Raw genomic sequence first — 22,024 nt, forward strand, 5'->3', positions numbered from 1 at the left:
CTTTCACCCGCCTTGCAGCTCCGGCCTCATTTCTCTGTCCTTGCCCTCATGCTACCTCCACAGATAGTTTCTATTACAGTCTGTTTTCCACTTCTTCTTGACCTCTGTTTTCTGCTTGAAGTTGATTTATTGCGGACTTCACATGCTGCTGTTCTCAGGAGCCCAGGTGTTTTTCATGTCTGTCAGTGTGTGAATAAGAAAAGAGACATCAAAAAAGAAAGCATGTCAAAAGAAATACGGAGAAGTAGTGAGGAGGAGAGGAGGACGTGATGTTTGCAGCGAGTCCTTGGCTGCAGTTTGGCCTTGCGCTGTTTGGAGGAAGGCTGCTGGCGCATGAGCAGCGTCTCTTCGCGGCACTGCTTTTTATTTCTCAGTAGTTTCAGTGGAAAGGTCAAACTGTGTGCCTTTCTGACAGCGCTGAGCCTCTCAGTCTGAGAATTCAGCTTGATTATAGTGGTCAGATGATGAAAATAAACCAAAATATTTCAGCTCTTAGTGAAAGGGCGCCACGCTCACACAGATTTACTGTAATTGCATAGTAGAAGCGGCAGCAGCAGCCGGGGCCAGCACCATTTTGAAGAAAGACAGAGGATCGAAGAAGAATGTGATGTGAGCGTGACAGCCAGCGTGAACTGATCAAACCCGCAAAGCTTAGCAACGAAGAGACAGAGGTGGAACGCTTCTGAAAGAAAAAACGATGTTAACGTGACGTTAACCTTTTATTTCAAGCACTTCACACTTTATGTGCTCTGCGCTGTCTACTATACTTACACTGATATTTACTGAGCTGTTTTTACTACATTTAGTACCACATTTACTGCATTTTGATCTGTATTTGTGCTTTTGTTGTGTAGTTGAAATTGTTTTAGTTTTTTTTTTTATTGCATTTTACTCCAGATTAACTTTTACCTTTGTTTTTTCATATTTTATTAGATTTTGTATACATGTTCCTGATCGGTTTTGCTTTGTCAACCTCACCTGGTTGAAAAGGCAACCCACCAGTCCCTTCATTTCCCTTCACTTTCCTGTCAAATAAAGACTTAAAATGCCCCAAATAAATCAATAAATAAACCACTAGAGAATATAACAAATGATCAGTTTTCAAACATGGTATCCCAATTATTAATATATCATATATTCCAGTATTATCTACATTTTTCAAAGTATTAAGTAATAGAGTTACATAACCATTAACAACATTTGTGTGCTTTTGTCGATGAATTTCATTTGGCACATATTACTTTGGGGCTAAATTGAGTTTTAAATGCAGAACCTGGCCAAAAATCAATATAATCAACACACACAAAAAACAGCTTTTGTATGTTCAGAGAGCATTTCTTTCCTCCATTGCTTTCTCCCTTTATATCCACATACTCCCCACCTCCCTCCTTCTTTATCCCATCAGCCCTATTATCTCCTTGCGCCCTCTTCTACTCATCTACCCCTCAGTCCTGCTTTAACTGGCAATAAAGGCGCAGGAATCTCTCCTGACATTTTGGTGCACACTACCAGCAGACACGGTGGGAGAATAACACGACCTCACATGTAGTTAAAGATTTGCAGCGGATGGTAGGCTTCAAAGATGTGCACATTCAGCACTCTTGCCTTTACGCTCTCCCTTTTCACAGTTTCACTTACCAGCTTTCCTGGTTTTACATTTATTACTGTCAGCCTGCAGTCAGCTCAGACACACTGAGCTCTCCGTGTGTGTGTGTGTGTGTGTGTGTGTGTGTGTGTTTTTCATCTACCCCCATCCACTCTCTGCACTATTTTCCCCTGCTTCTTTCTTCCTCTTCCACCAGCTCATGCCTCTCTCCTCTTATCTCTGAATGAATGAACGCACAATTCAGCATTCAGCACGGGTAGTTTCGAAGCTTGTGTGCGTGCGTGTGTGTGTGTGTGTGTTACTCTCTCGAAGGAGTCTCTCGCAAACTCTGTGCGTGTTTATACTCTTGTTTGAATTTGACTGCAGCTCCAGTGTGAGTCACTGATCCAGCAGTGAGCTGACTGCAGTACTTCTATTGTTTGGCAGCACGGCTCATTTCTATGCTTTTCCTTCACAGCTCTTCAGTCTGCACACATGAAGCCAAGCGCAGACTTCATATGTGTACATCGTCTAGCTTTTGCCGTTACACTGCTTGAAACGCAGCTTGTGTTTTTTGGGCTTTTTCTCTTCTTCTTCTTTTTTTTGAAATGCGAGAGGATGTTGTAGATCTACAATTTTTCACACTTATTTGTAAACAGGCATTATGCCAGCAGCAAACATGGAACCATAAAGCATCATGAGGCAACTATTGTTGTGATCTGGCGCTATATAAATAAAACTGAATTGAATAAAATGATTAGATTTGGGGGGGGGGGCATCCGGAGCTAGAAAATCTGACATATTTGTTGAAGGCCTGCAGTAATTGTTTAGACGCATTGTGGGTTTGTTGTTTTATCTTTCATCTTTTGGTTCATACTACATCTTGCATGTGAATCGGAGAAGTGCAATAAATCCTTACATTTATAAAATGACCTCAAATATGTAAATTATCTGCAGTATTTTATACTGTTAATATGTGTGTTATGTATCAAAGTGGAGGAGTTATTAATACATGGGTAAATTCTGTGTGGTGTGGAAACCAGACTGAGCATGAATGGTGCTTTGATGAGGGTTACACCCACAAATGTTTCAGAAACTCTCACTGAAGCCACAGGCTGAAACGCGCCTTTTTCATCCTGCTTCTATCAAACATTAAACGTATTGACTACCTAACTGTGAGCGCTGACACTTTCATTAAATAACGCGCAGTTTTTAGGGATCTGTTTGTTGTTGTAAGTCTTTTTAAAACAAACACGCCTGCTTGTTCGTTAAGTTTACATCGGCTCACCCTCAGGCTGTGAAGTTTCCAAGTTCTGGCTTAATAGTTGAGTTATACAGTGGATGTGTATAAAATGCCAGATTTTTGTGATTATTAAAAATGAGACTACAATAAATCATTTCAAAATGTGTCCCACATTTAATGTGACCTGTAACCTGTCTAGTTCAATTGAAAAACAAACAAATCGGTAACAGGAAACAATATGAAAAATAAAAAGCGTGCTATAAGCCGAGTGCAAATGTGTCCATACTCTTACACTAATGCTTCGTTGAAGCACCTTTTCATTTATGACAGTTATTGACGCAGAATATATGAGGTCTGTTTGTGCACAAAAATTCCAGCATGTGGATCAAGGATAAGGATTTTTAGATTAGATCCAGCTACACTGGATAAGATGTCTATGGGTCCTTAAAATATCTTAAATTTGATTGGATCTTAAATATTTGACTTGATTTATTTATTTATTTATTTATTTATTTGGTCTCTAAAGAATTAGATAGCATGATGTAATTGATCACCTGTTCACCTAAAGCTTTCAGGATATTTTTATATGTGTACGGACAGTTTGTGGTGATGCCAATTAAAGATTTTCCCCAGAAAATGAATGCAAACTAAAATAAACAAAAATTCCCCCAGTGCTTAGGCCTGGCCTGCTGCCCGTCTTGCACACACTGATGGAAACACTGGGGACGACTATGATGACGGCTTTGTTAGCCAGCGTGCTCATTAGAAAAGGAAAGATGTGACTTTCATGACAAATGGCTCACAAATAACAATTGTTCCTGCTTGTTAAACAGAGCAAACTTCACTGCTGTTAAGGGAATTTCAAACATATATATATTTAATAAACACATGTTACTGTAACAGACTAAATACTTTATCTTACTCTTCCTTTTGAACTGACATTAATGAGTTGACTTGGAGAGAACATATTTTTCACTTTTGATGTGAAGTTTGGTGTAAAATTTTGTTCTAAGTGTTATTAAAAAGGTCTTAAATTTGACCTGCAAGCATCTAGGCCAAGTCATAGCTTTGCCAACTAATGAGGAACGAAGTATAACATGACATCAGCGCTGGCTGTTACAGAGGCACCAATTGCAAAATTGTGGTTCAATGTTTGAATCGCTTATCTATTTATTTCATTATTTTTGTTGTATTTATTTCCCCTTAAAGCCAAAAACAAAGCAGTCTTTATTACTTTATTATATGTTGTAAACGCTTTGACAGGCAGGATTTGAACATTTAAAATTTAGACTAGACGAGATAAATACTCGTTGCTGATTGTGGTAAAATCCATCTTATTTACAAATCATTTAAAGGCAGTATCGCTCTGTGTATCCCTGTGGCTGATTGATTTGTTATTGTAGGTGCTTCTGTCTTAGCTGATGCTGATAATACAAAAGCAACAGCAGCAGGTCTCTTTGTGCTGTTATAAAGCAGACGGGAAAGAAAGAGCCTGGGTGAGTGAGCATCCCACTCACCTTTAGTCATTTTCTTCTTTATTTAGACAGCAGGGAAGCAGACAGGGGTGAGAAACACAAACTGTGTGGGCACGCTGTGTTTTTCTACTTTTTCACTCTGCTTTTTCTCTTAGCTCCGCAAATGAGGTGAAGAACCTGCTTCAGTCCCTGCCCAGGACCAGCGAGCCCAGAGAGATGCTGTTCGAGGATCGGACGCGAGCCCACGCCGATCACATCGGACAGGGTTTCGAGCGCCAAACCACAGCGGCCGTGGGGGTGCTGAAGGCCGTATGCTCCGTAGAAAGGTAGGCGTTGAAGCGACAGTAGCGCACGCTGTAAATGTCAGACAGTTTTGCAAGCAGCCGTCTATGTGGAAGTGACACACGCTCTGTATTTACACAGCTTAGTCACTGACGGATATCATATAATCCTCCTCTCTTCCCTCCCCCCCTTGCTCGTTTTCAGCTTGGAGCCTCCTCGTGTAACCAAAGATGTTGTGTGTTTCCACGCTGGTGATTTCCCTTATGTAGTTCAGAGGCTGCAGTTGGACTTACATGAACCCCCGCTGTCTCAGGTGTTATATTACACACACGCACACACCTGTGCTCACTCACTCCTATTACTCCCAGTAAATTGACCTTTATAATAACTCATATTGGATACAGTGTTACCAAAATATCAACTGAGTGTAAACCTGATGATGGATGCTGCCACCCGGTGGACAATTTTAACCTCAGCTAGAGGTTTGTCTTAAGAAAAGAAAAGACAAGTGTTACTATAGTAAATAATTATAGTTATAGTTCTTCTGTATTTATTTTTTGCTTATGTAGAATAGTTTATTTCACCGGGTTAATCTGCTTAGCAATCCTTGCTACTTAGATTATTAAGTAACGAGCAATAAGCTTTAATAGTCTGTTCACAGATGCAATTTGAAGTTTTCGATTAGTTTGTTTCCATGCTGATCTTTTGCACCTCACAGTTAGCTGCTTGTAAATGCAGATTGTTTTTTGGCTGCTGGTATTTGTTTTTTTCAAAATCAATGAAGGAAACTCACACCAAGTGATTAATAACCAGGCTTCTTGTTGTGTCCATCTGCACCCGCAGACGTGTTTCTGTGGAGGAAGAATTAAATGTCAAATATCACTAGTCTCGATCCAGGTCCCTGCCAGACGTCCTCTGTGATCACCAACTGTTTTTTCATATTTATTTATGTATCATGTGAATTTTATTTTAATTTCAGAAAAATCCCCCGTAAGATAAATGTTTATTTAAAGTGAAATAAATATTTGAGCAGTATAGTTAATGAATTACTGCCAAAACAATCATTATCATTTTTACCATAATCTAACTTCACCTAAAACAACAAACACACTGCTCTTTTTTTTTTACCTGTTTTTTAAAAAAAAAGAAAGACAAAAATACAAATTCTTTAAAAAAAAACACATTAAAGTTCCTCTAGTACTTTCTGTCAGCTTTGATTTTGCAGTCTGTGTAGCTTCTTTTCCTTTTTGAGATAAAGAGACTCCAGCTCCCCTTGTGCAGACTGCATAAGTACAACCTGCACTCAAGGAGATCAAAAGCAACTTCAGAGAACAAGATTTTGTCTTGGTGCTGCTGTTCTGACTCGTTATGCAGAGGAATTTTATTTTGAATTTATTTAATCTGTGAGTTTTGAATCGTGCATCAGCAAAATGTCCCTCCTGGGTATTGGAACAAGCCCGCAGACCATTTCAATGCAGCTCAGCATCCTTAAAGGAAACCAAAACAACTCTAGAAATGTTAGCAAGAGGCTGCTGCCTTTTAACTTCATGCAGCCGGTTTTCTCAGTGTCCTGTGAAGCAGTGCATATCAGACAACTGGAAGGATGTAGGCTAATTTAAATCTTAATAAACAATTTTAATAAATTTGTTTTCTAATGTCTGACGTGTAACTGTTTTTTCAATCAGTTTTGCGATGCATGTCCTTTTGTTTACTTTATCTAAGTCAGCATGGCCCTCTGCTGCTTAAATTCTTATTCTCATGGTATTATGACATCTATTTTCTTCCTCTCCTCCATCTTTAACCGTCTTCCCACCCTCTCTCTGTACAGTGTGTGCAGTGGGTGGACGACGCCAAACTAAACCAGCTGCGGCGGGAAGGCATTCGTTATGCTCGCATCCGCCTGTGCCACGATGACATCTACTTCATCCCCCGCAATGTGGTCCACCAGTTCAAGACAGTTTCTGCTGTCTGCAGCCTGGCATGGCATGTCCGCCTCCTGCAGTACCACAAGGGAGAAGGGGGGGAGGAGGAGCAGAAGGAGAAGGTTGAGCTGAAAGTGGAAGAGACTGAATCGGTTTTTGAAGGGGAAAAGGAGGATGAGAAGAAGAGGATAAAGGAGGAGGATGTTGAGGTTGAGGTGGCAGAAAGCAGGACATTGGCAACTGGCAGAAAGGAGGAGGACAATGATTGCCTTCAGCATCCACCTCCCCCGTCCCGGCCTGCTCTCTCAGTGCACTCAGACAAACAGGAGGTGATGGAGAGGGCAGCTGAAGAAAGAGGGCCTAAACGTCAGGATTCACCTCCTGCAAAGGTAAAGGCAGAATCTCCAGCCGCTGCCTGCAAGAATAAATCTCCTCCACCTCGCACTATGTCCCCTCCTGCTTTTCTTCCTCTTGATCGGGACACAGAACCCAAAATATCATCTAAGCCTCATCACCACCACCATCATCTCTTAGACAGCAGAACAACGTCTTCCAGTAGAAGTTCCTCCTCTTCAGCTTCTCCGAAATCATCCCCAAAGTCTTCCACCTCGTCAGCGTTTTCACCTTCACCTGTGGCAAGCTTGCACTCGACTTTTGCAGCTTCTCATCCATCTTCTACCTCTTCTTCTTCCTCCTCCTCCTCCTCTGCTGTGGTGTCCACATCTTCCCCTCTGCCAGCTTCCTCTTCATCCCTGACGAGTGTCAAGCCTGCAGTGGAATCTCTTCTCTCCACGCTTCCTCCTTCTTCTCAGCCTCTTCCTTCCTCGGAGTCAGATCAACCGAAGGACAAAGACTCGCTCCCCGTCACAGACACACGGACACAGGGGTGGTCACAGGGGTCGCCCACTGTGGATGTAAAGACACACCCCTCCGAAATCAACACATGGACTTACACAGGGATCGACATACGGACACAAACACGCCCAGAGGCGCAGACTCACACTTTAGACTCAGACTCCAGGACATCCGTGGATTTGCCAATACATCCGCCACAGGACGTCTCGAGGCAAGGAAACTACATGCAGCAATACACACCCCAGCATCTCCCACCTCCTCCCCTCCCTCAGATGCTTCCCCTCTCTTTCTCCCCTCTCCTGCCGCATTCCCACATCCCTCACAGACCTCCAGGGCTCCCCCAAAACACCCTCTCCAGTCCTTCCCTTCCCACACAGCCTCAAACGCTAAACTCTTTTCTCACCCAGAAAGCACCGCCACATTCGGTCCACCTGAGCCCGCTTCACCTGCATCACCAACAAAATATCACCACACAGTCCCAGCCGTACTTCCAGCCCCCACTAATGGCCTCCCCTCCTCTAAGCTCGCCCCTCACTAACACCCAGTCTCTCTCCCCTCACCTTTCCCATCCACACCAGTTCGCCAAAACCTTCTTCCCCGCCCAGCATCCCGGCTTCACCTCCCACCCCTTCCTCCCCCCTCAGCCTTTCCTCTCGCAGCCGCCGGGTGCTTACCCCCTACAACCGCAATACCAGACCTCAGCATCCATGCAGGTTCAGCTCTCCCTGTCACAGTCTTTCCCTCACCCACCTCCTCCTCCACCGCCATCCTCCTCCCCACACCCCCCTCCTCCCCCGCTTCCTCCTCACCCACCACCTCAACCTCGCCCTGCTGTTTTCCCCCCACCCCCAAACCACGAAGAGGAGCCGAAGCAGATTTTATAGTAGTTTTTTGTACGTAATGAAACTCTTTTTAAATGACTGTATACGTATAAGGTTTCATTTTGGTTGTGCTGTTGTAAAACAATGTAAAATAAATAACTAAAGAGGGAGAAAGCAGACACAGTATCATAGTTTATCAAGCAGCGTTGGACTCGATATAACCCAGACCTCTGGACTGAACTGGCTTAGATTGTACAGATGCTTTGGTCGTGCACAGGTTAAAAAGTGTGATGGAGAATTCCTTTCATTTACAGGTAGCTTTGGCCTTTAGCCATCTGAACTCTGAAGGAGAGATTATTCGGGCTCAAATGAGCCCTGTCGTCTGCCAAACTGCTGTCTGGCTCTGTTTTGTTTTTTTTGTTTTGTTTTTAAGTGAAGTGAGCATAAGTCCTTTCAAACATCAGATTATCTGTGAGCCTGTCAGATGTAGGAAGAGAAGATTTCTCCAGACTTGTGTCAGATATTTATATAAATATAGAATAAAGGTTGTAAGTGTGGCCTTTTTGTGAAACTTGCAGCTAATGCTTCCATTTTTGTGGCTTTTTTTTTCTCGTATGTTCTCCGTGCCCAAGACTGTTTCTGAAATAATGATGGATCACCGCTGGTGTATTGATTTAATGTTCCTACACTTCATTACTGTACTGTACTATACAGTCTATCACAGTACTTTTCCCTAATATTGTATTTAGAGCTATAATGTTGCTGTAGTTTTTTAATGCTACTCAACATTATCTGAGCTCCAGCATGCAGTAGAACTGCATTCAGTCAGGCCACTAAGAGTCACATTTTCAAAGGTTGTCCTGTGCTGGCTGCCCTTAACGCCACAGTGGGCTCTTTGTGTAATTTTGCTGCTTTTCTTTTTTTGTTTTTCGCCCGTCTCCTGGATGTGTGCCAGGGTTTCCTAATTTTGAGAACAAGTTTTGTGAACAAACTCGACCCAGGGCCTCCAGAAGTCTCAGGAAAACGCATTCAGGGCACATCCTGAACCTCGATTTTTATCCCCTTAACCGGATCTGTGTGTTTTATTAACAAGCAGCTATGATGACAGCTCACTGTGAGCTAGGATTCAAAGAGCAATATCATACAGATGCAGCATAGCCAAGACATCCCAAACGTGACTCACCACAGCGGTTTTAGTGCGTGTGAAAATGCAGTTGGTATTATTGTGGAAACTTTGAGTCGAGACTTGCAGATTCCATTAGATTATCCACAGGGCAATTTCAGGTTCTTCCAAGACTGTAACTTCAGTGCATTCAGGCTCACTTTTTATTTATTTTTTTTAATTTACACTTCGAAAACAGACGGTACGCTGTCAAGAGCTCGTTTCCAAAGCACTATTTATCTATTTACCTGAAGTCTGCTTTCTCTACAGTGTGGAGTCTATGAAATGTTTTATTTATGAACCACAGACTGAAGTGTTTAAAAGTACAGTAAATTATTTTATGTGGAATTTTTAGCAGCGCCTATGAAGAATATATGTTTCTCCAAATATCTGATCATGAGAGTCTGTCTCGGTGCATGTCACAGAGTTGTATATCTTTGTTGGTGTCTTGATTTTGTTTTGTCTTTTTTGTTTTTTACTATCGATATTGCTAATGTAGCCCACATTTCCCCAGTGCCTGTCCTTAACTGTGAAATACTAAATGGTCCAGAGACATACAGTGAAGGGGTCTTAGTTTTAACTGGAAAATCAGAGCAAAGCCTTAAATTGGTGTCTAAAGCCGCTGAAAGCTCTCCAAACATCTGAGGTCGGAGGGTTCAGCAGTTTTCAGAAGTAGGGCTGTTCGATATAATGATATATATCGGATGACGATATAAAAACGTCTATCGTTTCATTTTACGCTATCGTTTATTTTGTGGTGTCGCAAAATAAACTGTTTACGGCAATATTTTTTCATCGTTTTGATGGACACTGTAGTGGCTATATTAATTTCTTAAAGTTCTCTATTTCTCTTATATGTAATATAACCACACTACAGACGGACAAGCACCTGTTTTTATGCGTTATGGTTAGCAACAACGTCAGCTTGTTTATGTTCCACATAAACCTTTCACAATAAAGCTCAAGATCCTGTTGAGACTTTTCAAAATAAACTGAATCACGTGAAAGAGCAGATTATTTACGGATGAGAAGTAAAAAAGAGCCGCCAGGTGCTAAAAAAGAAACCTTAGACTCAAACGTTAGAACAGGCTTTTCCCCGCAGCACGCCGTGTAATAAATACTCACAAAGAAAACGGCGGCTGTTACAACTTATGTCTAAAAATGTATCGTTTCATGCATCGGTTAAAACACTCGACTCCAGCTACATGACGCGGAGCTGGAAACACTTCCCGCAATTCGAGCTGCCCGAGTTTCACAGAATTTACAGAAAATGTTACATTTTTGTGATTTATATCGTTATCGGGACGATAGAATTCTTATATCGGGATATGAGATTTTGGTCATATCGCACAGCCCTAGTCAGAAGGTTTTTTGGGTTTCTTTTCCTTAATGATTCGTTTCACCACAAGCCTGAAATTTTTTTGGAAAATGACAGATAACGCCTTAGCTTTTTGTCGTCAGTTTGCCTCAACGGAGTTCACAGTGAGAACTCTTCACTGTATGGCTCTGGGGGAGAGCGAGGTGATAATTAAGCACTTGATAACAGTTGTGAGGCGCTGTGCCGCTCTTTTTACGCTTTTTGGCTTTTGGATGTTACAGAAACACGACAGGAACTTCTATATTTTTTTTGTAGAAATGTGACAAAAAAGTTATGGCTGAAAACAAAAAGTCTCCAGGGGCTAGAATTGTTTTCACAGAGTTAATTTATCTCCAGTTTTTCTTTGTTTGTTTGTTTTCTGTTCTTTTTAACTGTCAGCACTGTAGTGTACATAATGAGTTTTGTAAAGGGGAAAGAAATACTTGTAGTGTGGTTTCTACTTTAAATATGAGCCTAGCTAATAAAAGGTTCAATGTATGACTTGATTCTCGTTGGTCTGGTTGTGTTTTCTCGACCGTGCATGACACTCTTGCGAGACTTTAGTGCAGGTGGGAGTCGATCCATTAAAGGTTGCCGCTTTAATCGTCAGGTGTGCGCCGACAGTAAATTTTTTAACAGAATTTTTAACAGTTAATGTCTTTCTGTGTGGATGATTTCACTACCAGCCATCCGTGCTTCAGTTTTGAGTGAAATATTATGAATCTGTAATTTAGCTTTTAAATGAGTGTTCACTATAGGTGCAACCGTCGTTTGCATTTTTTAGTAAGCTTCCACAAAACGTCCTGCAATAACTGAATTTTTTTTTTGTCCACTTGGGGGCAGAAATATAAAACCGTCAACACTACCCTGACGTACTCTGAAAATGATATATTAAAAGTGAAAAGTGTTTGCAAACAGTGGGAGGCCTGATGCTAAAAAATAATAAATTCAATGGACCCGAAAGACACTTTAAAGCTCCTTAGAAGTGAAGTCACATCCTTGGAATATCTGCAACTCTTTTCAAATACTAGCAGCCACTGTAAAGAAAAAAATACTACTTAAAGCATCTCTCATGTGTTAAGTGTAACTTTACACTTTAGCCATACGAGTCCTTTATAAGGCTTTGTGAATGTGCTTAAAACCTACAGACACTCATCTGACTTTGAAATTTGCTGAAAGCATCTTTCTTATTTTCAAAGCCATTCCTCCACCTTTGTCCAGCAAACACCTGCCTGTTTTCGGCTTCTGTTTCCCTGTTATGCAAGCCGCCCCCTCACTGCAGTCTACGGCAGTGAGCTCAGCAGTTTTTAACGGTCCAGATTTGAGCAGACAACATACACAATGCAGTAGCTCTGTAATTCAAGGCTGCTGTGTGTCGAGTCAAATCCAGCTAAGGAGAGCCTTTCCTCCCTCCTCTCTTCATCCTTTCCTGCCAGGGGAGCTCAGCTGACCTTTAAAGTGCAGGATCGAGGCAGGAAGTTGTTGCAGAGACAGTGAAATTAGTTTTGGATCATTCATGGTAAACCAACTCGCTCAACAGTGAATGCACTCAGTCAGTGAGCGCATGGTATTCTTTCATTTAGTAAATTACTGCGGGTGCTATTAATTTTATTCTGTTCATTGCTTTTTTATGTAGCATGAAATGTGAACTAACCCTTATGTACTCTGCAGATAGGATAAGATGTACTATATTTATTGCAAAAGTTGGGAATTTCCTGTGTTGTAACAACCAAAATATTAAACATAACCTAAATAAATGGTTTATTAGAATAAAGTGGAACAGTTAAAACACAAATGATACTAAAATGAGTTAATTCAATAGGAAAAATACATTAAAGGAGCTCAATAAGTCAAGAAATAAGATTTAATTCAATAGAACTGTATGTAGAATGCTGAATATAATACATAAATACAAGTGCAAACAACAAAACTAGTAAAGCAAAAACTGCCAAATGGCATTAAAGAGAGGTATTGTTACATATTACACCACAAGATTGCTAATAAAGATGCACTATTGCTTCCCCATATTTAACTTACTGCTACTCTAATTACTCCAGTAAGAGAAACGTTTTGGGAAACTGTACAAACCAAAACCAATGCAATAAGTAAATTTATTAACAGTAAGAACCTGCAGAAAAATGCCTTAGAACAGGTAAACCTGCTCCTTATAATGCTGCCTGTCCTACATGAGCTACTCTGGAGTAAACTGGAGCTAGTTTCACAAACAGGTACAGTTATTACTTCACATAAACTGAGCCAAAATGCAGAAGCAGTGTGTGAAACTCAAAGTACATGCTTACATCTTCCATTGGAATTAAGGGGTAGTTAGCAGGCAGGTGCTGCTAATTAAATGCTCTTGATTAACTGATCATCAGCAAGTGTGAGCACCTCTATAAAACAGACACACAACAGGTCTCAGTTAGGATGTGAAATATTCAAATGAATGACAGTACAACTAGAAAAAGGCTGAACACATATGGCTTATTTGGAGTCTCTTTGGACATCTGGACAATCCAAAAGACGTCTGTAACAATGTTCATGGACGGACGAGAACAAAATGGAGATGTTCGGTGAAAAACACACACCTCTTCCCGACTGTGAAGCACGGTGATGGAGGGATGTTGATTTGAGCTCCTTTTGCATCCACAGGACCGGAGCAAGTCAAAGTCCAGAACTCAACCTAACTAAAATACTGCAGCGAGATTGAAGAAGACTGGACCGAAATTCCTCCACAATGATGTGAGACGCTGATAAAGTCACACAGGAAATGATGACTTCAAGTTATCACTGGGCGTATTTAGTTTTTCAGAGAACTGCAGAGAACCATGGGAAAACGTTCTTTCTCACGCAGCAGCAAGTGCTTTGATCTGCGCCCCCCTCCTATAAGATAAAGATGAGAAGTTGTGTGCTGATTAATGTCACAAAAAAAAAAAAAAAAAAAAAGGAAAATCACAAATGAGTTGTTATATTTTTGACTCTATCGTGACATTTTGGATACATTTGTTTCTTAGATAACCTTTTATTTAGTCAGAGCTTATCTGCTGTGAAGATAAAGCATTCAAGAGCTAAATCAACCTGCAAACATAGCTGCTCATTAAGTGAAGCAAAAAAAAAGGTGCTATAATATTTAGTCGCATAAAATGAAACGAGATACTTGCCTTTTCCATCTTCTTTAAAGGTGTTTTTGGATAGTTTCTCCTAGTTAGTTTTTTTTCCCACAATACAAATACATCTAAACTTTAAAATCCTGTCATAAACCATTAAATTAGAGTGTTACGTAACGCCAGATAAACTCGTGCGCGCGTTTCAGAGGAGCTAAAGTGTAAGAGCGTGCACTCACACCCTGCTGTTAGCTGATTGGCTGCCTCACGGTTCATTTCAGGTTACGTCCCAGAGGGATTTTCCCAACCACAATACTTTGTTTTCAACAAGCTCTAGCTGATGCCAACCTTCAATTTGGAACCACTTTTTAAGCATCGTTTCGAGACACACGGTGTAGTGTAAATCACTCGTTTATTATTATAACACATGCATGCAATTTCAAAATTTCAATGCAAAATAACACAAGGAAACAACCGATGGCGCTAAATACATTTTCACCCATGCACAGAGTCAACCGACTATGAAACTATGAAACTGGAATCACCTCGGTGTTCTCTTGCTTAAAACTGCAATTGTTTTTCAACCACACAAAGGTTTATTTGTGATCAGAGTTTTGGACTTGAGTGCAGAGACTGAGTTAAAGAGAACACATGATGAAAGTACAAAAGAGAACTTGTATAAGGCAGAGAGGGCAGCCTGTGGAAAATGGCACATCAGATGCTTCTTAAATCCCCCACTTCTGTGTTTGCAGCTAAGCTCGCTGCTGTCTTTTAAAAGTTTTAAAAAATAAACCTGGAAAACAAAGCAAAAATTTACACCGTAGTTTGTAGCGAGCGTGATAGTTACACAGGAAGTAGATTCAGTTCCTGCCTGTGCAGCTGCCGTCATTTACGTTCAGCAAAAATAAACTTTAGAAAAACAATACTGGACATTTTCAATCCATAAAAACACAAAGCATCAGAGGATGTTTTGGGTTTTTTTGCTTCCAGTGTTGGCTTCACAGTAGTTTTACAGATACAGCTGTTACCATATGGCCATCTTTCAGCTATTTTTGCCATGTTTACATGACTTAGTAGCAGCACAGTAGAGTCCCAGCTCTACTGATGCACACTGGTGGGGCCTGAACACCCACAGCTGCAGGAAAGGTTTAAGATTATAATATGACTAAACTAGCATGTATATATTTGTATAAAAAAAACACAGCGTGATCGCTCACAGTCCAGACCCATTGCACTTCCTTTAGCACCAACAATGTCCACTTGGGTTAAGGTGATAAATTCTGACAGGTGTCCAGGCTCTGAGGTAGCAAAGCAGCTCCAAACCATGATGGTACCTCCACCGTGCTTCGCTGTTGGGGTGAGCTTTTATTTACTGTTGTCCAAAAGACTGAGTGCTCAGATATAGTCTTTTCCAAATATGGCATGTATTGTAGTGTGCTTTTCTTCCTCAGGTTCTTCCAATAACATCATTCTTAAGTGTTTTTCTTATGGTAAACTTTATTCAGCTGTTTGGAGGTGTTTTTGTCATTACCCTTGGTTTCTTTTTCACCTCCCTGGCAAGGTGGCAGCTTTCCTGAATATCCTCTGAGAGTTCTTCTTAGTGGGACTCGAAAAACATTTTTCCAGTTTTGTGAACCTGCAAATGCTTCTTCTAAGTTCCTGGGAAAGTCACCGAAACGAAAGCGTGGTTCACCCCTTCCAGGTTTTCCTTAAAAGGGCAGATTTTTATCAAGAACCAGGCTTTGTTTGCGCTCTGATCTCATTGAGGTGCTTTTTCAGATTCACGTCCATTCTCCAGCCTGGGCCTGGGAGTTATTTCATCTTTTATAACATCATGCAAAATCCAGTTTGTGCTTCATTAGTTTAGCCAGATTGTGTTTCTCTGCAGTTGTGAGTGTGATGAAGGTCAGGCCACATTTTCCGAGTAAGTTATGATGAAATCTGTGCACTTCCAACTGAGTGATCTGCCTACACAAAGTCTCTTGTTCTTAACAGTAATACTGATAGCTGAAGTGGAGATTTGATTCTTCTCTGGAAACATAATCAGGCTAAGCTCCTATTTCACAAAGCCAAGACCAGATAAACAGAAATCTCCTACCAATGTCTGCCTTCGTGTTTTTACACAGGTTTGTCGAGGGTGATGCAAATCTCGCTGAGATCTTAGGCGGCTACTAAGCCTCTCTCCTTTCAGGAAAGATATTCAACCCCAGTTCCACCAGCGCTCCCATTAACATGGTCCACAGTGGTATGCACACAAACGTCAGCTTCACGTCGGCCAGCCTTTCCAGCTTGGCGCACAGCGTCAGGCAGAAGCCGAGCTTCAGCAGCATGGCTGTCAGGTACCAGCTACGCAAGCGCAGGTCTGGAGAGCCGTTGCGCGGGTCGTATCCCGGCTTGCAGCGGCCTGCCATCTTGATGGCGAGCATGAGGATGAGGATGCCATCAAAAACCCAGACAGGGAGAAAGATGAGGAACCAGTTCCACTGCACCTGTAGAGAGGAAAGGGAGAAGATGTTGAGGATAGTTGAGGTTGTTGGGAGGAATGTGTCACTGGATGGAGAGTAGGTGGAGATTGCTGATGAAGCTATGAAAACTGTTACCTTTCCATCCAATTTGAGCACCAGCATAATGAGGAAAACCAGGGTGAAGACCCAGGTCAACAAAACCCTCTGAGCCAGAGACATCTCACTCAGTGGAGACCAGAGGAGACAGACAGAGGCTGCACACAGACAGACCACATGTTATAATCAGAAAATATGTTAAATAATGATAAATGCATGCTTTTGTAGCATAAAAAGTGGATTTAAAAACTGACAGCAAGGCAGGAATCAGAACTAACTGGATTATTTGGTGTCAGCTATGCTCTCCATTGCAGCATCAAACAACATTTCGCTGATGGCCGCTTTGAAATTATAATTTAATGCCATAATTGTATTCATTGTCAGATTAAAAACGCTGCAATTAGAGCTAGCTGTTACAGACTAATAGCATTATGCTAATCGCTGGCTGTGACTTACTTTAGTGTGTTTCCAGCTCGGCAGACAGCATCTTCCTTCCACTGTGTCCTACGCATTCACATTCTCATATCGTTTCTTATAGCCAGTCATGTAATTATCAGCAAACGTGTCCGTTAATAATAATAGACTGGGAGATTTTTTTAGGTCCGTTATCCATACGGGTCCCGCCTCTCCTGGGAGCCGATTGGTGCTCCTCACGTTTGTTTTAATGTCCATCACGCTGCGTTGTAACCGTAAAGAGTTCACGAATGCGCAAAGCAGTTGGTGGGTTTTCCTGTAGTGAGTTTTCACGTCCACTAGAGGTAAGTAAAGTTCTTTTTATTTTTTCCCCCGGCGTTTCTGATTATATCCTATTCGTCGTGATGGTATTTAAAATTTTAACCCTGTATTTTCTCGTTTTTTGACTTTCGAAATACTTATTGTATTCATGTGTGACCCTAGTCTTCTTTCCTATTTGCCAACCATCGATGGCGATTATTTGCTGAAAATATAACTGTGCCTTTATGCGGCGGTTTACGGTAAGGGGGCCGAAGTAGTATTTTTACAGTGAGAGACAGAAAGGGAAAGGCTAATGCTTGAAACACTGGCGAGCAGATACTCAGCATCTCCTCCAGACAATGGACAAGGCTGGCTAGCTCAAGTTCATTATAAACTACGCTTAGAAAGCGCGCCTGAGCTCTGTGTGTGGACTCGGAGCCGCCTTCGCAGTCAAAGAGGTAAGACTGAGCGGCTGCACGGCGCGTTTAGACGGCAGTAATCAGGGTTTCGGGGTTAAAGACAGCTGTGTGGGCTGTTATGCCTGCCGGTGGCTCAGCTAACATATAGCCTGGCAGAAGGGAGGGGGACTGTCTGTATATGAACCAAGACAACCACGAAGACTGCCCGAAAGCACAGTGGCTGCTTCCAGCTACATGCCAGCTAGCATCAAAATTAGCTGCATGTGTTTCCCCACTCATAGTGGACCGAGCTTTACTTCACAGTAATGCAAACGTTGACATTTTTAGCCTGTGTTTTACTTCCTCTACCTCTTTGCTATTTTTAAATCTTCCACATCAATGTTATTAAGGATAAGATTTTTAGTACAATCCTTTCTCACAGTACTTCTATAGCAAGTAAAAAGATTAAAAAAATCAACTGAGAAAGCAATCAAACTTGTTTAAAAAATAAAATAGGCAAGTAGGGTTGCTGTTAACTATCATCTTTATAGTAATACCGTTTATTGCATGGCATTTTGTTAGGCTCTGACTGATTTACTACTTAAGCTAAACTGCTGTGTGAAAGTATTTCCCTGCTTTTTTTTTTTTTGCACATTTGTCACACTTGCATGTTTCAGGTCAACAAATTTTTATATTAGACAGTGATAAGCTGAGTAAAAACAAAATACAGTTTTTAAGTCATGGTATCATTTATTAAGAGAAAAAGCTATCCAAATCTACCTGAAGTTAAGTAAAAAAAATAATTGCCCCCATGTGATTAACCACATTATTTTTTGGCCAGCTGAGTTCAATTTAACTAGCCACACCCAGGCCTAATTACTGCCAGGTCTGTTGACTCGTGAAATCGCTTCTCTAGAACCTGTCTGACAACATGAAGAAGGCTAAAAGATCTCAAAAAGAAACTCTTCGTCTCACAATCTAAAGTGAAACTGAAGAACTGATGCGAAGCAAAGTCGTTGACATCTATCAGTCTGGAAAAGGTAATTTCTAAGGATTTGAGATTTCAGTGAAGGACAGTGAGAACCATTATCCAAAAATGGAGAGAACTTGAAATGGTGTTGACCCTTCCCAGGAGTGGCCAGCCTATTAAATAAAAATACTCCAAGAGTGCACCAGTTGAACACCAGCTGAATTCTTTGGAATGTCTGAGTCCCGTTACATCAGGCATAAAACTAACACAGCATTTCACAAAATGAACGTCATGATGTGTGTGTTTCTGTGACTTCCTGTGTGAACATGATCAACATTCAAACATGGTACTGTGATGGTCTGGGGCTGCTTTGCTTCTTCAGGACCTGGACAGCGTCCCGTGATTGATGTAATTATGGATTCTGCTCTATGTCCGGCCATCAGTTTGTGTCCTGAAACTCAAGCTCGCGTTGGTTATGCAAATTTTCCAAAACACACCAAGTCCACCTCCAAATAGACTTGAATCTGATTGAGATGCTTTGACCTTGAACAAGCTGTTCATACTTGGAAAAACTCTCCAGTGTGGTTGATTTAAAACAACTCTGCAAAGAAGAATGAGCCGAAATTCCTCCACAGTAATGTGAAACGCACAACAAATTATTTAAAATCAGATTTTTCTTTACGAGTTTATCTTTGCCTGATATGTAAAATGTGTTTGAGCTGAAACATGCACATGTATCAAGCAAAAACAGGAAGAAGTCTAGAAGGAGGCAAATGCTTTTTCACTTTATTTAACTACGAAGACCCATTTATATCAAATCTGGTTCAAGCTATACAAACACAATATTTAAAAAAGCGGCAAATACAGTGAAAGGTAGCTTATAGGACATAAAATGGCACAAAAATTTCTAGTGCCCTCCTACACAGTCTTTTAAATCAATTAAAACATGCATCTGAGCAGCTATAATTTTATGTCTGTTTTTTGTGGCTGTCCATAAACATTGCATTTCTTTTAACCAGCCAACTGCTTGCAGGCATACAAGTAATCGGAAGCCATCAGGGTGCCTGTAGTCTGCTAAGCTGTGATGTACTCTGCTGCATGTGCTGCAGATATTGCTGAGGGCTACAGCAATATCTGTGTATCTCAACTAACAGATGTGCCAATATATGTGATAGGCCAGTAACAGCAGTTTGCCTCGTGCTCATCTACATTATTCAAATCTTTATCTGTCTCTTCTACTCTATTTTACTCTGCTTTAAAACCTGTTAGTGACTGTGTCAGAGAAGTGAAACTGCTGCAGGCTTCTGCAGGGGGTCAGGCTCTCAGTTTGGCAGGCCTACTGATTATCCAACAAGGTTATCGTTGAGCCAGTCTGTCTGCTCCAATGTCTGACTAACAAAGTCATCGCTCACCCAGATTTCTATCTGCAGTCATAATTCGACCTCTAAATTAGTCCGCTGTGTCACACCGGTTGAGTCGCTTTTAAGCCTAAAAATCACTTTTTCCTATTAAGCCGTACACGCTGAAGAAGCAGATCAGATTATCCTGATTATCCTTACGAACACGGTGACAACAGCAGTAAAAATTATCAGCTGCTGAGTTTTTTCCGCTGTTGGAGCAGTTATACCTGACTGTGTTTGCAATTCAGCCAGGAGTGGAACATTTATTTTATTTTATTTTTTTAAATCAAACTGCAAGTATGTGACTTGTGCAACAGCTAAGCAAACCTTTAATCTCGCTTGCTGTAAGCTCCATGTACAGCTTATACTGTAGGGCCTCGTATTCGGGGTAGAGAAATATAGTTTTCTTAGACTCAATAGGGTTATGTTAGTCATATGATCATCAAAAGGAAGGGGTTTTCCCCAAAAGGAGCTACTAGGAACTACCTGTTTAACAAGAAAAAAAACTGTGAATGACATCCGAGATCTCACTTAAATCCCTTATAAAGTGCCTTCGAGCAAGGCAGTTCAGTGCTCGTTTTCCTGCCTCGCTGCAGGAAGCTGTGGTTCAAAAGTGCAGTTTGTTTGTTTCTTCCTGACAGAAAGTAGATTACTGATATCACTTTTGTGTTATGTTGCATATTCAAAAATTCACTGCGGTGTTGCACACACATGGGATTCCTGTTAATGCACAGACACACAAACAGGGTAGGACTAGGCAGCTCGTGTGCCTTTAAAACACTGATTAATTATCTGCTGGTCCACTACTACAACTCAGACCATGTATCTGCGCCGCATCGTGGTGTGCACACACAAATGTGACTTGTAGAGAATGACTCCCTCGTTGAGTGACCTTCTGTATACTTTTACACCCTTTGGACTGGCATTGCAAGAGTCTCTTGGTCCTGCAAGGCCTTAATTGTCATTTGTCTTCACCTGACAAAGTGTGGATGAAGGCATGTTCAAGGCTGGCTAGAGAGAGATCCCACTTCCTTCATATGTTCTCTGCGCTGTTATTTCTAGCTGAAGTAATTAAAGTAATTTAAAATAAAAGCAGTGTTTCTGTAAATAGTTTCTACTTTTGCACACGTGAGAGTGCATTCTCTGCATCTCTATCTCATCCTCACCTAGTCTCCTTAGTTGTCTTCTTGTTGCATTCCCCCTCCATTTATTTCTCTCTTTGAGGAGCTCTGAGACGATGGATTGCATTTTGTTTCGTGGAGCGTGAATCTGCCTGCAGAGCTTGTTATATCATCAGCTGCAACACGGTTATATCACACACTCATCTGCTATATTATTTTATGCTACGGCTGCAGCTTGGCCTGCATGGAAGTGATATCATGCGTTGAAATAAAGTCACTGCAGTGGTGATTGTGAGCAGAAAGGTCAGTTGACCTCATAATCACTAAACCATTTCTTTGTTATCACCTTAGCTGTACTGCAGCTAAAAGAACAGTCAGTAACAAGGTGGCAGTGACCAGAAGCTGCAGTTGGGACTCTCAACAGTTTACACAGGAAGTCACAGAAATGCACGCATCCTGTTAAGTCTGAATGCTGCTTTAATAAAAAATAAGAACAAGGAAACATTTAGTAATGCCTCTGGAAATTCTTGTTCTATAAACGTCCCGAATCCACTAGGACTGGGCTATTTATTCTGAGCTTAATCTCAGTGGCGATTATAGCTTTCGGTGATTATGAGGACAAAATAGTCTGGGTAAAAAGATGACTCTTTTTGTGATATACTAAATCAGCAGTCAAAATGCACAGCAACATTAAAGAAGAAAAATGGGCAGTTTTAGATGTAGGTATTGATATAGGGTGAAAGGTGGGTTACATCATGGACAGGTCAACAGTCCATCAAACTGCTAATAGACCGTCAGCCAGTTTAGACTCACCTGTTTAAGCAGTAGTTGGACAGGAAAGCCAAACAGAGCAGCCAGGCTCCTCAGAAAAGGTGTTTGAGCCCAGCATCTCCTTGCTGTGTGCCACAAACTCAAATCACTGCAAAACCATCTCCCCTAAGACTTAATGGGGTCTGAGGACTTGTCCTCAATTGGGTGACGGACCAGTGACCTTATCAAACGGATCTTTACCCAAGTTGTGCTCAAGGTCAAGGTTACATTTGCAGTTTTTACAGGC

The 22,024-nt window shown here is 41.3% G+C and overlaps 3 protein-coding genes across 6 annotated transcripts in view; 2 read left to right on the forward strand and 1 right to left on the reverse strand.

Moving 5' to 3' along the window:
* rsbn1l (round spermatid basic protein 1 like) overlaps nucleotides 1-11,208 on the forward strand; it is a 40,980-nt gene extending 29,772 nt beyond the window's left edge. The window contains exons 7-9 of the mRNA XM_087831178.1: nucleotides 4,459-4,629; nucleotides 4,790-4,898; nucleotides 6,414-11,208. Of these exons, the coding sequence (XP_087687304.1) occupies nucleotides 4,459-4,629; nucleotides 4,790-4,898; nucleotides 6,414-8,246 (2,113 nt within the window). The 3' untranslated portion in view covers nucleotides 8,247-11,208. The remainder of the gene's footprint in view (nucleotides 1-4,458; nucleotides 4,630-4,789; nucleotides 4,899-6,413) is intronic.
* Nucleotides 11,209-14,205: 2,997 nt separating this feature from the next.
* On the reverse strand, nucleotides 14,206-16,984 carry LOC102797686 (transmembrane protein 60-like). Its single transcript, XM_006780669.3, has 3 exons — nucleotides 16,821-16,984; nucleotides 16,404-16,522; nucleotides 14,206-16,292 (listed from the first exon to the last, which is right to left on the reverse strand). Exons 2-3 carry the CDS (start codon nucleotides 16,485-16,487, stop codon nucleotides 15,975-15,977), a joined length of 402 nt encoding a protein of 133 aa, XP_006780732.1. The 5' UTR covers nucleotides 16,488-16,522; nucleotides 16,821-16,984; the 3' UTR covers nucleotides 14,206-15,974.
* A 367-nt stretch (nucleotides 16,985-17,351) lies between these two features.
* Nucleotides 17,352-22,024, forward strand: part of phtf2 (putative homeodomain transcription factor 2) — a 54,073-nt gene continuing 49,400 nt past the window's right edge. For all 4 annotated transcript variants that reach the window (XM_087831149.1, XM_087831152.1, XM_087831151.1 and 1 more), the window contains exon 1: nucleotides 17,352-17,536. The gene's annotated coding sequence lies outside the window, so the exon portion shown is untranslated. The remainder of the gene's footprint in view (nucleotides 17,537-22,024) is intronic.

The sequence above is a fragment of the Neolamprologus brichardi genome, chromosome 17, assembly GCF_056152115.1.
Source record: "Neolamprologus brichardi isolate AB-2024 chromosome 17, ASM5615211v1, whole genome shotgun sequence".
Lineage (NCBI taxonomy): Eukaryota > Metazoa > Chordata > Actinopteri > Cichliformes > Cichlidae > Neolamprologus > Neolamprologus brichardi.